At 35.1% G+C, this 12,899-nt stretch overlaps 1 protein-coding gene across 1 annotated transcript in view; it reads left to right on the plus strand.

Annotated features, from left to right (window-relative positions):
• Positions 1-12,899, plus strand: part of LOC141334108 (uncharacterized) — a 294,786-nt gene that overhangs the window by 24,365 nt on the left and 257,522 nt on the right. Inside the window, exon 3 of the mRNA XM_073839252.1 lies at positions 10,109-10,464. Within this exon, the coding sequence (XP_073695353.1) occupies positions 10,109-10,464 (356 nt within the window). The remainder of the gene's footprint in view (positions 1-10,108; positions 10,465-12,899) is intronic.

The following is a 12,899-nucleotide window of genomic DNA, read 5'->3' on the forward strand; positions in this document are numbered from 1 at the left end:
TATAAACAGAAAGCATAGTGTTATAAATGCACATTTAAAAAATAGAGAATAATATAAATAGACTTATGATGTTAATAACTTAAAAATGACTCATCATATGGGTGCGAAATTCTATTCTATTTACAACATTTCTATGATGTGTTCGTGATTCTAGAGAGCAGTGCACCAATGGGACTTTTATTTTGGTCTGGTGTGACGTCATAAAGCTGCGCTGCGCTCCTCATCTGTTGTGATTCACGTGAAGGTTTGTGGCTTTTAAAGTTTTTAAATCAATGCAAATTAAAGCATTTACATGCTATGTAAAATAAATGAACGTATCATTGTTAAATATAAAGTTGTAATGCTTTATTTAGTGTTAAATAAAGTAGTCTTAAAACGTTATCCTTTAATAACAGAGAAGGTACGTCTATTTCATGAATCAATCGTGTGATGATAAGAAGTGACGAGAAAGACTCAGAATCCGATTTGAATCAAATCATTTGTGAAATGATTCAGTGATTCGATTCAGCGGCACGCGGACTACAACGACAACAACAAACGAGTGAAATCACAACCGAGGATGATTTCATGGAAGTATACTTCCATGAAATCATCCTCGGTTGTGATTTCACTCGTTTGTTATAAACAAATAATTGAATACCAAATATAAACAAAAATAGCCTACCTAAATATGAACCTTCTGTGTAATTTGTTTATATTTTATACATTTTATTTATAAGTCTATTAACTCTCTGAATGTCTTACTAGTGCACTGACTACTGAACAATGAGCTGATTGAGACACACACAGAGATTTAGTTCGCTTTGATTGTTCTTTCTATTAATTATCTCATCTTAAACAGGACAAAGTGTACAAACACACAGAAAAACAACTGGAGAATCGACAGAGATCCACGTGACACACTATTATAAAGATGGTGTTTATTAAAGAGGAGAGTGAAGACATGAAGATTGAAGAAACATTCATCAAACATGAGGAACAAACAAAGATGGCATTCATCAAAAAGGAGAACGAAGACATAAACATTGAAGAAACTTTCGAAGTCAAACATGAAGATGCTGAGGAACAAACAGGTTGGTTTTTATTCTCAAAGCTGAAATGAATGATATTTATGAATAATGCCACACAGGTGTAGAAATGTTGCCTTCAAGTGCAGCTGAGAATATCCTGCTTTCACACTGGCCATTTGTTGTTAAAATGCAATTCTTCTAGTAAGATCATTTAATTTACTGAATTTTATTTTTTGTTCTTTTTAGAACAGAGAAAAACAGTAAGAAATAGGAGAAAACAGTGCTGTAAATATAAAAGTCAAGAAAAAAAATAAGGCAAAACAAACATTCAGGTTAAATTTAGATATAATAATGTGAGGTATACGATTTTAATGTATAAGTTTGATGCGTAAAATGATTGATTCTGAGTCAGACGGGTGGAGTCAAAATAATTATACAATTTATTAAATAATCTTGAAATAAAATGCACATATTTCAGAAGTGCAATATAGACAACAATCCAAATAATAATCATAACTGAAAGATTAACACAATTAAGAGTCCATAAATCCATTGGTTAGGAATAAACATTGATTTCAATGTTATATTAATAAGCCAATTCAAATCTGTTCAATAATAGTATACTTCTTTAAGAAGATATACAAATGCAGAAATTATAAGAAATATTGCAATAATAATAATATTTACTCAAAAGTTGAGAATTCCATAAAAGCCAAATTGAAATTAATAAAGTCAAATTTAGTTAAATAGTCTATTAATATTATCAAATCTGAGAAAAATAAGTCTAATAGAAAACTAGACCGTTTCAGGTGCACCCAGAAGAAAGTTGAGAGCGGAGCAAAGGTTGAGAAGGTTGAAGTCTCCGATCTACCTAACATGAAATTTACCAGACTCTTTATACCCCAAAACCAGACAGTTCAGGAAGTCCAAAGGTCTATGTCTGCTCGAGAATACAATGATATTAATGTATGAATTTTGAGCTAGATGTACAGTTTCAGTTCCCCCTCGCCAGTTAAACTTATCCCCAGAGACGGGACCCATAACCGCTGCAGACAGCAACACATGGCAATAATAACCGTTTTGCAGACTTCGCAGAATTGCACTTTGCACCTCATACTTATACATTAATGAAAATAGAACAGACAAAGCTTGCATTTGTCTTACACATACACATATGCACAGAAATGGAAAAGTACAGACTTCTAGGTCCCCCAACAGTGGCCTCTCAGAATGAAAAGGTTTAATATCTTTCAGAATAAAATGGTTAATATAAAAGTTAATAATTTTAATAAGGAAGGAAAAATATTATTATTATTATTATTATTGTTATTATGATTGACAACTTATATAATTAGGTAATTACATTTTTTTTTTTTTTTTTTTTTTTATAAATACACACATCAAAGTTGTACACTTCTATATCGTGTATAAAGTAGAACAAAATATATCAAATAAATTAAGAGAGGAAAAAAGAAAATAATATCAATATAATCAAGTGAATTGATGACCACTGTTCAGGAGGCATCAGAATGGAGCAGAACTTATAAAGAAGGTACTGTATTTTATCATGTGAACGCTATAAACCAGTGGTTTTCAAACTGGGGTGTATGAGGTGATGGAGGGGCTTTCGAACAAAATGCTGCGCTTTGGCATTCATTTAACTGTACCCCACTATTTTAAAGAAACTTTGAAACTAAGCAAGTACTTCTGACAAGCCAAATTCTACTTTCGGTATAAAAAAAAGATTAAATGTGAGTAAACGGTCAAATGACATCAAGTTACCTCATTTTTGCAGTGAAACTGACTGCATCCACACCAGCAGCGTACGTATGATTGAATGCCCACAGAGTGCTGCTTTATCAAATCATGCTGCTGTACAATGTCAGGGTTTCCGCGGGGTCTTAAAAAGTCTTAAAAAGTCTAAAATTTAAAAATCAAAATTTTAGGCCTTAAAAAGTCTTAAATTTGCTGTTCTAGGTCTTAAATAATTTTACACAGGTCTTATTTTTCTGATGTCCATGTAAGGCTACCTCTAAAGCTAATTTAAATTATCTTTAAAAAAAATAAAAATTTTCTCTTTTTGTTGTTTCCGTGGTGTTGTAGTTCTTTATTTCACTATTCCAAATATAAATTGCTGTATTTAAACTACAAATGAGACCAACATGCATTAGCCAATCATCTTTCTGTTATTGGCGCGAGTCTCTCTCGGATTGAACCGCAGAAGTAAAATGGATTTAACTTTTTAGCTAAGGGGAAGTCCAAGTTTAGCGATACTTAGCTTGAAAAAACTGAATATAGGGCTTGACTAAGGCCAGTTGCTAACAACTGTAGATTTTTTTTCTCCCTCTGTGGAAGTTACTGCGTCTTCAGACAGAATCGCAGTAGCAGAATACAGGTCAAACTACCTTTTTCTGTATATAATGTTCTCAATAATAATAATAAATATAGGTCGAGCTAGCTGACCGCCAGCCTTCGAGATATTTTAATACATTCAACGTAAACAGAAATTGATAATGGATAGTGTATTTCTGGTCTATTTGTGACATACTTTAAAACAAATGAATGTAACAGCACTCTAAAGAAACACACTGAGGTAAAAATTTCAAATGTATAGTTTATTTATAACATGATATAGTTCAGTAATATACCAAGTGAGCTTTTTGCTGAAAATTCTCACAATTACAAATGTTACATTAATTTTAGCTCAATAAAAAAGTAGTTAGTCAAGTAGTTACTTACATGTTAGACAATATGCAACATTAGGAGAGGCATTCTCCTAGCAACGTTTTGCTCTGATTCAGCGTTTTGCGCGAATCAGTTGAAATAACTCGCTCATGAAGTGACTTACCGCCACCTGCTGGTAGTTTAGGGTGTTTAAAAGTATGCCTCCACAGCCAACATTTCTAATGTATATATTTATAAATCAATAAATGTATTTAAAACATTAATCTCACTTTTAATTTTGCAGTGTAAATTATGTAATCTCACTGCTAACAGCCATTTAGAATTTATTGATAAATTCATAAAATAAATTTCAAAGGTAATGCATACATTTCAAAAGTAAAAAAAAAAGGCTTTATAAAGGTAAATCAAATATGCAGATTTAAGATGTAAAAGCTAATAGAGCACTGATGAAAATTTTGCTTCAGATTTTTTTTTTTACATCAGATATTTCTAGTGGTACTTTTATGGGGATATTTTGTGTGGAATAGTATCTGCTGATATGAAAAGTTCACTGTATATCGTAGTAATAAATTTAATTTATGACAGCCATGAAATTGTGTTTACTTTTTTACATTAAACACATTAAATATTACATATATGCATGTAATATAATATCTATTTCCATTACAGGTTTCGGTCTTAATTTTCATATAGGGTGGTATTAAAAAGGTCTTAAAAAGTCTTAAATTTCACTTGTTCATATCTGCAGAAACCCTGAATGTGTCTTAAAAGTAGATTTGTAGAACTTGATAGCATGAAGAACAAATGTTGACAGACAATTAAATACAAATACAAACACAATATAAACAAATTTTGAGCCATGATCCAGCTTTGTTTGCAAAGACTGAGCAGCTCCTTTTATACCTAAAGATGATACCCTCACCTTTTACAATTCACCTGCCTCCTGTGTTTCAAAACAGTTTACTTAGTTATTCTACAACCTTTTCACTTTTATTTTGTATCTGTCCCAATTGTTTTGGAGTGCATTGCAGACTTGAAAAAATGTTTATATTCATAAAATTTATCATTTTACAAAACGTCCCAACTTTTAGTGTTGTAGTTAGTTTTCTTCGAGGTATTTGTAAGCAAACTTTGAAATATTCTTAAAATTTGTGAAATATAGTAGAGTTTACATTTCATCCATTTGCATGTCTAAATGTTGTATTACCCACCAAAATAACCATGTACACTATGTCAGAAAAACGGGAATTCAATATAATCTCAAAATATCACAGCAGTACAAAAGGGTGTTCAAGAGTTCCAGAAATGAAAGAACAAACTAAAATCTCTTATGTAAAGTTTAACAGGAATTTTTATTTAAATTTGGGTGTCAGTATCAGCATCAGCATAAACACTGAAGCTTAGCTATGAAATTCACCAACTTGCTTAAAAACTCTGTTAGTAAATGTTATTACACCTATGAAGTAATTTTTTACAGTAAATTATTTTAACACTGTCTTTTTTGATAAATTCAATGCATTCTTAAATTAATTTCCTAAAAATCCTAATGATCGCATACATTTGAATTATTATAAATATAATAAGAGCCCTTATTATGAACACAAAATAATAATAATAATAATAATAATAATAATAATAATAATAATAATAATCAACTTTAATCTTCAATGAGAACAATTAGACTGTGCTTTATTTAATGGGGACCGTAAGGGACCTGGATAATGGACAGGGGCGCTGGCCCAAAAAAGGTTGAGAACCACTGCAGTAGACCATAATATCTTGATTTCTCAATTAGAAAATTGCATTGGTATTAAGGGTACTGCGTAGGAATGGTGTCCTCTTCAGCGTCCTTCTCGTGTGGAGTTCCTCGAGCTTCCATTATTGGGCCTATTTTGTTCTCTATAAATTTGCTTCCCTTAGGGTCCAGCTGTAGGAAATATGGCAACTTGTTTCTTTCATTTTTATTTATTTTTTTAATTGTTTTTTTTTCAGAATAATTTGCATACACATTTATGGGTAAACAGTGTAAATTATTTAAAGGGAAAAAAGGAGAAGAAAAAAAAGGGAAAAGCAATGAAAAGCACAAAAAATAAACCAACAACAACAACAAAAACAACCGCAGTGTGGTCCACATTATTACAATACCAGCATGTAGGACAGCTAAGGATACATAGTGGACTTATAATCAATACCAAGGCAGTTCAGAGGACTTTCCCACAGCTTCTCAAATGATTTAAATTTACCTTTTAATATGTGTCCAATCTTTTCCATAAGTATGGTTTCTTTATTCAAGATTATCCAGTCCTTGATAAGAGGGGGTTCTGCCCCAACCCATTTATTCATAATTAATTTCCTCCCCAACATCAGCAAAGGTTTAAAGACATCTGAATATTTAAAAAAAGTGGAGGGCAAGACACCTAGTAAGCAAATTAATGGGAGGCTGTAACCGTCTCTTTATATATTACAGATAGTTTGTCACAAACACCACTCCAAAAATCAGCAATCAAAGGACATCCCCAAAGACGGTGAAAGAGTGAATTTCAGCTATATGGCGAGGTGCTCGGTCAGAAACGTCTTGCCACTCTTAAAGCGTCACGTGACCCCCAACTCGTTTAATTTAATTGCAGATGATTCTCAGCTTTATATGCCTTTGAAAAAGAAAGGTGCAAAGTCCGTAGCACCATTGTTGGACTGTCTTGAAGACAATAAACCTGGTTGGCCCTGAAAAATTCTTTTTTAAGTTTAATGAAGAAAAGAAAAGTTGTGGTATTTGGATCCAGGGGTGCTCATGACTCTTCTCAGTTGGATCTTTGTGTTTTAAGATTATATGTGAAGCCCAATGTAATAAATGTGGGTGTTATTATGGAGTGAAAACTAGATAAACAGGTTAATTCAGTAATTTCAGCTAGTTGTTTTCAGTTGAGGCAGTTATCCAAAGTGGAGTCATTTCTATCTTTTAGTGACTTTGAAAGAGTAACACAAATTATTATTAGATATTAACCAGCTTTCTCACACATTTGCAGTTGGTATAGAATGCTGCTGCTCGTATGTTGACAGGAAACAAGAACATATTACACCAATTCTGGCACCTTTCCATTGGCTTCCTGTTCATTTTAAACTCGATTTTAATTGATTTTGGTTTTAGTGTTTAAATGGACTTGAATATTCTGACTTAATGCAGCTATACACTCCAACAAGAGCACTTAGATCCACTGAGCATTTACTTTTGATTGTTTCTCCCATAAGGTTAAAGGAACCGTATGTAAGAAATTTATGTCAGTTAATCATAAAATGGCCCTGACATGTCACTAGACATTAAGAAATCATGTTCATTTCAAATACTTATATCACTGACAACAGTGGTCCGGCCAGGATATTGTCATTTAAAAGTGAGAGTTGCAGCCCTCAACTGATGTTATTGTTGTCATTTTGTGTTTTGGTCTGAGGCGCTACCCTCCAGCTATCTACCAATCACGAAGTCAGTAGAGTTTCGTGATCCGGGTTGCCAGCTCTGTTACAGCTGCGGCTATGCTAACGTGTCGGATTAAACATGTATAACGTTATGAATCCGAAATACGTCGTGATAAAGTCCTAAATAAAACCAGGATTTGTATAGGAGATGCCTTTGAAAGATGGAGACGGCTGAAAATGGAGAAGAATTTGAAGATAGACGCCAACGTTGCTAATTTTCTCCTTGATAGGTAACGTTAAGATTCATCTATGTTTGGCTAACTTTGCTTCCGTAGGCTACACAGTGGATTTCCCACGGTCGGCCGTGCAAAATGCGTTCATAAAAAGCTTTATATCGCACCACGAGCAGGCTATGAAAACAATCTATGTTCCGACTGAAATGTGGTATTACAGTACATCTTTACGAAATATTTGGCTAATCGCCATCTGTAAATTTCTGCGATACATAATTACTTCGCAAAACATCTCTCGTGAAGCATAAACATAATTAACAGAAGAAAAAACAATTACTGTGTAGGACTCGTCACTTGCCATTGGAAGCTCCTTGAAGCAGCCTACTCCTGCAGCTTAGCTGGCAACCTCGAGTCAGGGGGGAGCGGGAGGGGATACACCGTTCTACAGTATTTTGAAAGTGATTGCAGTACCAGTTTTGGCCACAATCCTACATACGGTTCCTTTAAAAACCAGGGGACCTAGTCTAAACTCTCATACTGTGTTAAAAGCCAAAGAGTAAAGATGAGTTTTAAGTTTTTATGATTGTGCTGGACTTGTCTGTTTAACAGTGGTGTGAAAAAGTGTTGTCCCCCTTTTTTCACACTTTAACATTTCATATCATCAAACAAATTTAAATATTAATCAAAGAAAACACAAGATCCAGTTTTTAAATGAAGGTTTCTCTTAATGAAGGGAAAACAAAATCCAATCCCACATGTCCCTGTGTGAAAAAGTGTTAAAACATAACTGTAGTTTATCACACCTGAGTTCAGTTTCTCTAGCCACACCCAGGCCTGATTACTGCCACGCCTGTTCGCAATCAAGAAATCATAAATAGGACCTGCCTGAGTGAAGCAGACCAAAAGGTCCTCAAAAGCTACACATTTTGAGATCCAAAGAAATTCAGGAACAAATGAAAATGAAAGTAATTTAGACCTATCAGTCTGGAAAAGATTATAAAGCTGTTTCTAAAGCTTTGGGACTCCAGCGAGCAATTATCTACAAATGGCAAAAACATGGAACAGTGGTGAACCTTCCCAGGTGTGGCCGGCCGACCAAAACTACCCCAAGAGCGCAGCGATGACTCATCCAAGAGGCCACAAAAGACCCCACGACAACATCTACAACAAGAGCCTGCACAACTGCATGAAAGAGACTGGGCAAAATGGCCTGCATGGCAGAGTTCCAAGACAAAAACCACTGCTGAGAAAAAAGAACATAAAGGCTTTTCTCAGTTTTGCCAGAACACATCTTGATGATCCCCAAGATTTTTGGGAAAATACTATGACGAGACAAAAGTTGAAGTTTTTGGAAGGTGCGTGTCCCATTACCTCTGGCTTAAAAGGAACACAGCATTTCAGAAAAAGAACATAATACCAACAGTAAAATATGGTGGTGGTAATGTGATGGTCTGGGGCTGTTTTGCGGCTTCTGGACATGGGGTACGTTTCCCAAAAGCATTGTTAGTTCCATTGAACTCTATTGGTAACGACAAAACTTTTGGGAAACACATCCCCGGGACGACTTGCTGTGATAAATGGAACCATGAATTCTGCTGTCTACCAAAAAATCCTGAAGGACAATGTCCGGCCATCTGTTCGTGACCTCAAGCTGAAGCAAACTTGGGTTCTGCAGCAGGACAATGATCCAAAAAACACCAGCAAATCCACCTCTGAATGGTTGAAGGAAAAACAAAATGAACACTTTGGAGTGGCCTAGTCAAAGTCCTGACCTGAATCCTATTGAGATGCTGTGGCATGACCTTAAAAAGGCGGTTCATGCTCAAAAACCCTCCAATGTGGCTGAATTACAACAATTCTGCCAAGATGAGTGAGTCAAAATTCCTGCACAGTGCTGTAACAGACTCATTGCCAGTTATCACACACTTGATTGCAGTTGTTCCTGCTAAGGGTGGCCCAAACAGTTAAGTTTAGGGGGCAAACACTTTTTCACACAGGGCCATGTGGGTTTGGATTTCCTTTCATAATAAAAAAAAAACTTCATTCAAAAACTGTTGTGTTTATTTGGTTATCCTTGATTAATATTTAAATTTGTCTGTTTGATTGATGATGATCTGAAACATTAAAGTGTGACACATGCAAAAAAAATAAATAATCAGGAAGGGGGCCAACACTTTTCCACACCACTGTATGTGTTAATTGTTTTAAATTTAGTATACTTGTACAGCACTTTAATAAACACTTGTTGTATTTAAAAGTGATTTAAATTAGATAAATAAACTTTGACATTGACCTAACAGGTCAGTTTAACAGCCCGTTTTTTGATTGGCTAACATAATTGCCCCCTTAACAAAACCTCAGAAAGAATTGTGTGGGGATTTTATCCCCTTTTTTTCACCGTCTCTTTCTAAATTTGTTGCATTTTATTCCCTAGGAGACAAAAATTGTACAGGAAAATTAAGATTAGTCTGTATATAGATATATATAGATCCTAAACTCTGTCATTAGATTTTCTAGATTTTTTATTTATTAACTGTATAACGGCCAGCCTAAACTCTGTAGGGTACCGGCTGAGCAGGATGTTTTGTGCCACTAAACTGGGGTTAACTTTTATTCCTTTTTTTCCCACCTTAGACCTAACAGCGCTGAAATTGGAGAGGGAGGTACTGAATGAAACTGAAGATCAGTTTGAGAATCTTCATGATTTCGTATCTGGAGAAAAATCTTTTTGTTCCTTACAGTTTGAAAAGACTTCTAAACAAAAAAGAGCTCAAACTACAAACCTTGAAGTCCACCAGAAAATTCACACTACGGAGAACCCTTTTACCTGCCAACAGTGTGGAAAGAGTTTCACTCTAAAAGGAAGCCTTAAAACACACATGAGAATTCACACTGGAGAGAAGCCTTACACATGCAAACAGTGTGGAAAGAGTTTCACTCGTAAAGGATTCCTTAAGATTCACACGAGTTTTCACACTGGAGAGAAGCCTTATACCTGCCAACAGTGTGGAAAAAGTTTCACTCTAAAAGGAAGCCTTAACACACACATGAGAGTTCACACTGGAGAGAAGCCTTACACATGCAAACAGTGTGGAAAGAGTTTCGCTCAAAGTGGTAACCTTGAAGTCCACCAGAAAATTCACACCATGGAGAGTCCTTTTATCTGCCAACAGTGTGGAAAGAGTTTCACTCAAAAGGGAAGCCTTAAAATTCACATGAGAGTTCACACTGGAGAGAGGCCTCACACATGCAAACAGTGTGGAAACTGTTTCAGTCAAAAAGGAAGCCTTGACAGGCACATGAAAATTCATAATAAAGAGAAGCCTAAGAGATCCCCTCAGTGTAGAAAGAGTTTCAAACAAAATATATAGAATGGAGCATTCTAATTCACATTTAAAGCATTATGTTTTGTCCATAGTACACTTTAAGCTCAGTCAACACAATATAGCTAGTTGACACGGTAATGCATAAAAGAGCAAGGAATAATATGGATTATGGACAATGCGTTTGCTCTGTCTACAATGTAAGAACTTCACATTTGTATATCATGAATTGAAAAGAGATCTCACAGGAAGTGCACAATAAAGGACATTGTTAGCATTTTTAACATCGCCGTTTCAGGGTTACAACTACAACCCTTGTTCCCTGAGAAAGGGAGGGAGACACAAGGACATACAGAGACAGGCTCCTCCCTCCGTCGACTCCAACTTAGACTCTGTTCATCATTCTCTTCCTTGTGTTGTTCCATCAGTGCAAGGGTGCACCTTCCAGAAGGGGGATGATATGCCAGGAATATGGACCTGTTTTTGTTTCTGTATGCCCTTTTTTGGTCGGTTTCCTTTCCTTTAGTCTAGTTAGTCATTCTGTGCACCTGTGTTCCCCAGTTACCTCATATATTAAAATCAAAGTCTGTGCATTCTGTCTCTGTTGGGTCTCTATCGTCCAATACGTCTGTCTTCCCTGTTCAAGTATTGGAGCAATTTTATTAAGCACTGTCACCCCCCCCCCCCCCCCCCCAACCCCAACCCAATTTGCAGTGTTCGAGACAAATTACTACTGTGAAATGTGTCTGCTTTACTTACTGCTCATGAAGAACACACTGCCAGATTCAAATGTGCAGTATGATGTCACAATGACAGAATCATTAACATAAATAGAATGTTTGAAGTCTTTGATCTTCAGTTGAAGCTTCTGAATGACTCTTGTGCAGATTTAAGCCTCAGAGTATAAAAGTTTTCTTTCCACATACAAGTGAGCGCTAGGGCCCCTGCAGGGCTTTGGTTGGTTGGTGGGTGCAGGATGTCCCTTAAGCTTCCTAAATGCTGGGTGTGGTGTTTGTGTTTGATGGAGGCTGTGTCACAGTTTTTGACAAAAGGGGTGCGGGGCTGTATTCTCTCCAATCAAATGAACAGTAATGGTTTATAGGAAGCCCACCCGACCCTGCTCTTTAGATTAATAGTTGTCAATCCCTGTTTACGCCTGTTATAAACCTTTTTTGCAACATATATAGTTGATTTATTTGTTAAAAGGCAAGCATATGAACAAATAATATAATGAAGAACATACATTTCCTTAAAATTATGACAGTTCACTAGTTTACAAACACACTAATATTCAAAGAAATAATAAACTCACAAAACTGAAGTTAAACAATCCTTGTGTTGAATCTTTTTATAAACTGATCATGAATTTACTAAAGCTGAGTTACTAAAATGAGATGTGTGTGTTTAATAGTTATGCTTGTTCCAACAGGTTTGGGGACTTATATTATATGAAAATAGTTTTTTTTTTTTTTTTTTTTGGCTTTTAGTATGAATATGTTAGCCTTACATTTATCTATAAACTACCTGTTTCTCATTGTCCCCATCTTTGGTTTTCATTCACTAGCTGTCCTTGCGTTTTCATCTGTTTTTTTCTCTCCACATCAGTCCAAATTTTCTGGTTTCTCTGTCTTCGGTTGCGCACAATGTATGTTAATAGTGTTAGCCAGTTTGTAGATTATGTATTATTATCTGTATCTGTGTCTCACACAAAATTATACATTTTGTTGTTGTTAATTTTTATTCATCTCAGATTTTATATGATTAGCTGGCTTTGGGATAACCAACAATTTTTGATCTTGATCTTTATGTAGTTAATATGCTTGGCTTAACTTTAATTCTTCTATACTCTTAACTTATGATCTGTCTGTGCCTTCTATGTACCATTCTTACTGTCTATTTTAAAGGTGCAGTGTGTAATATTTAAGATTATCTCTAGACAGAAATGCAATATCATATACATAACTATGTTTTCAGGGGTGAATAAAGACCTTACTTAATTAACCATAATTTTTTTTTTCTTTACCTTATAATTACCAGAGTTTATATCTACATAGACCGCGGGTCCCCCCACATGGAGGCCGCCGTTATGTTTCTACTGTAACCCTTTATGGACAAACTGCTCTACAGATCGCGTTTCATGCTGTTCTTGGGGAATAAACACTGACACAATGATGAAAAAGTAACTGCAATATTCACAATAACATAGTTTTATTGAATTATCAAGTAAATATAATTCT

This window comes from Garra rufa, chromosome 4 (assembly GCF_049309525.1).
Source record: "Garra rufa chromosome 4, GarRuf1.0, whole genome shotgun sequence".
In the NCBI taxonomy this organism is placed as follows: Eukaryota; Metazoa; Chordata; class Actinopteri; order Cypriniformes; family Cyprinidae; genus Garra; species Garra rufa.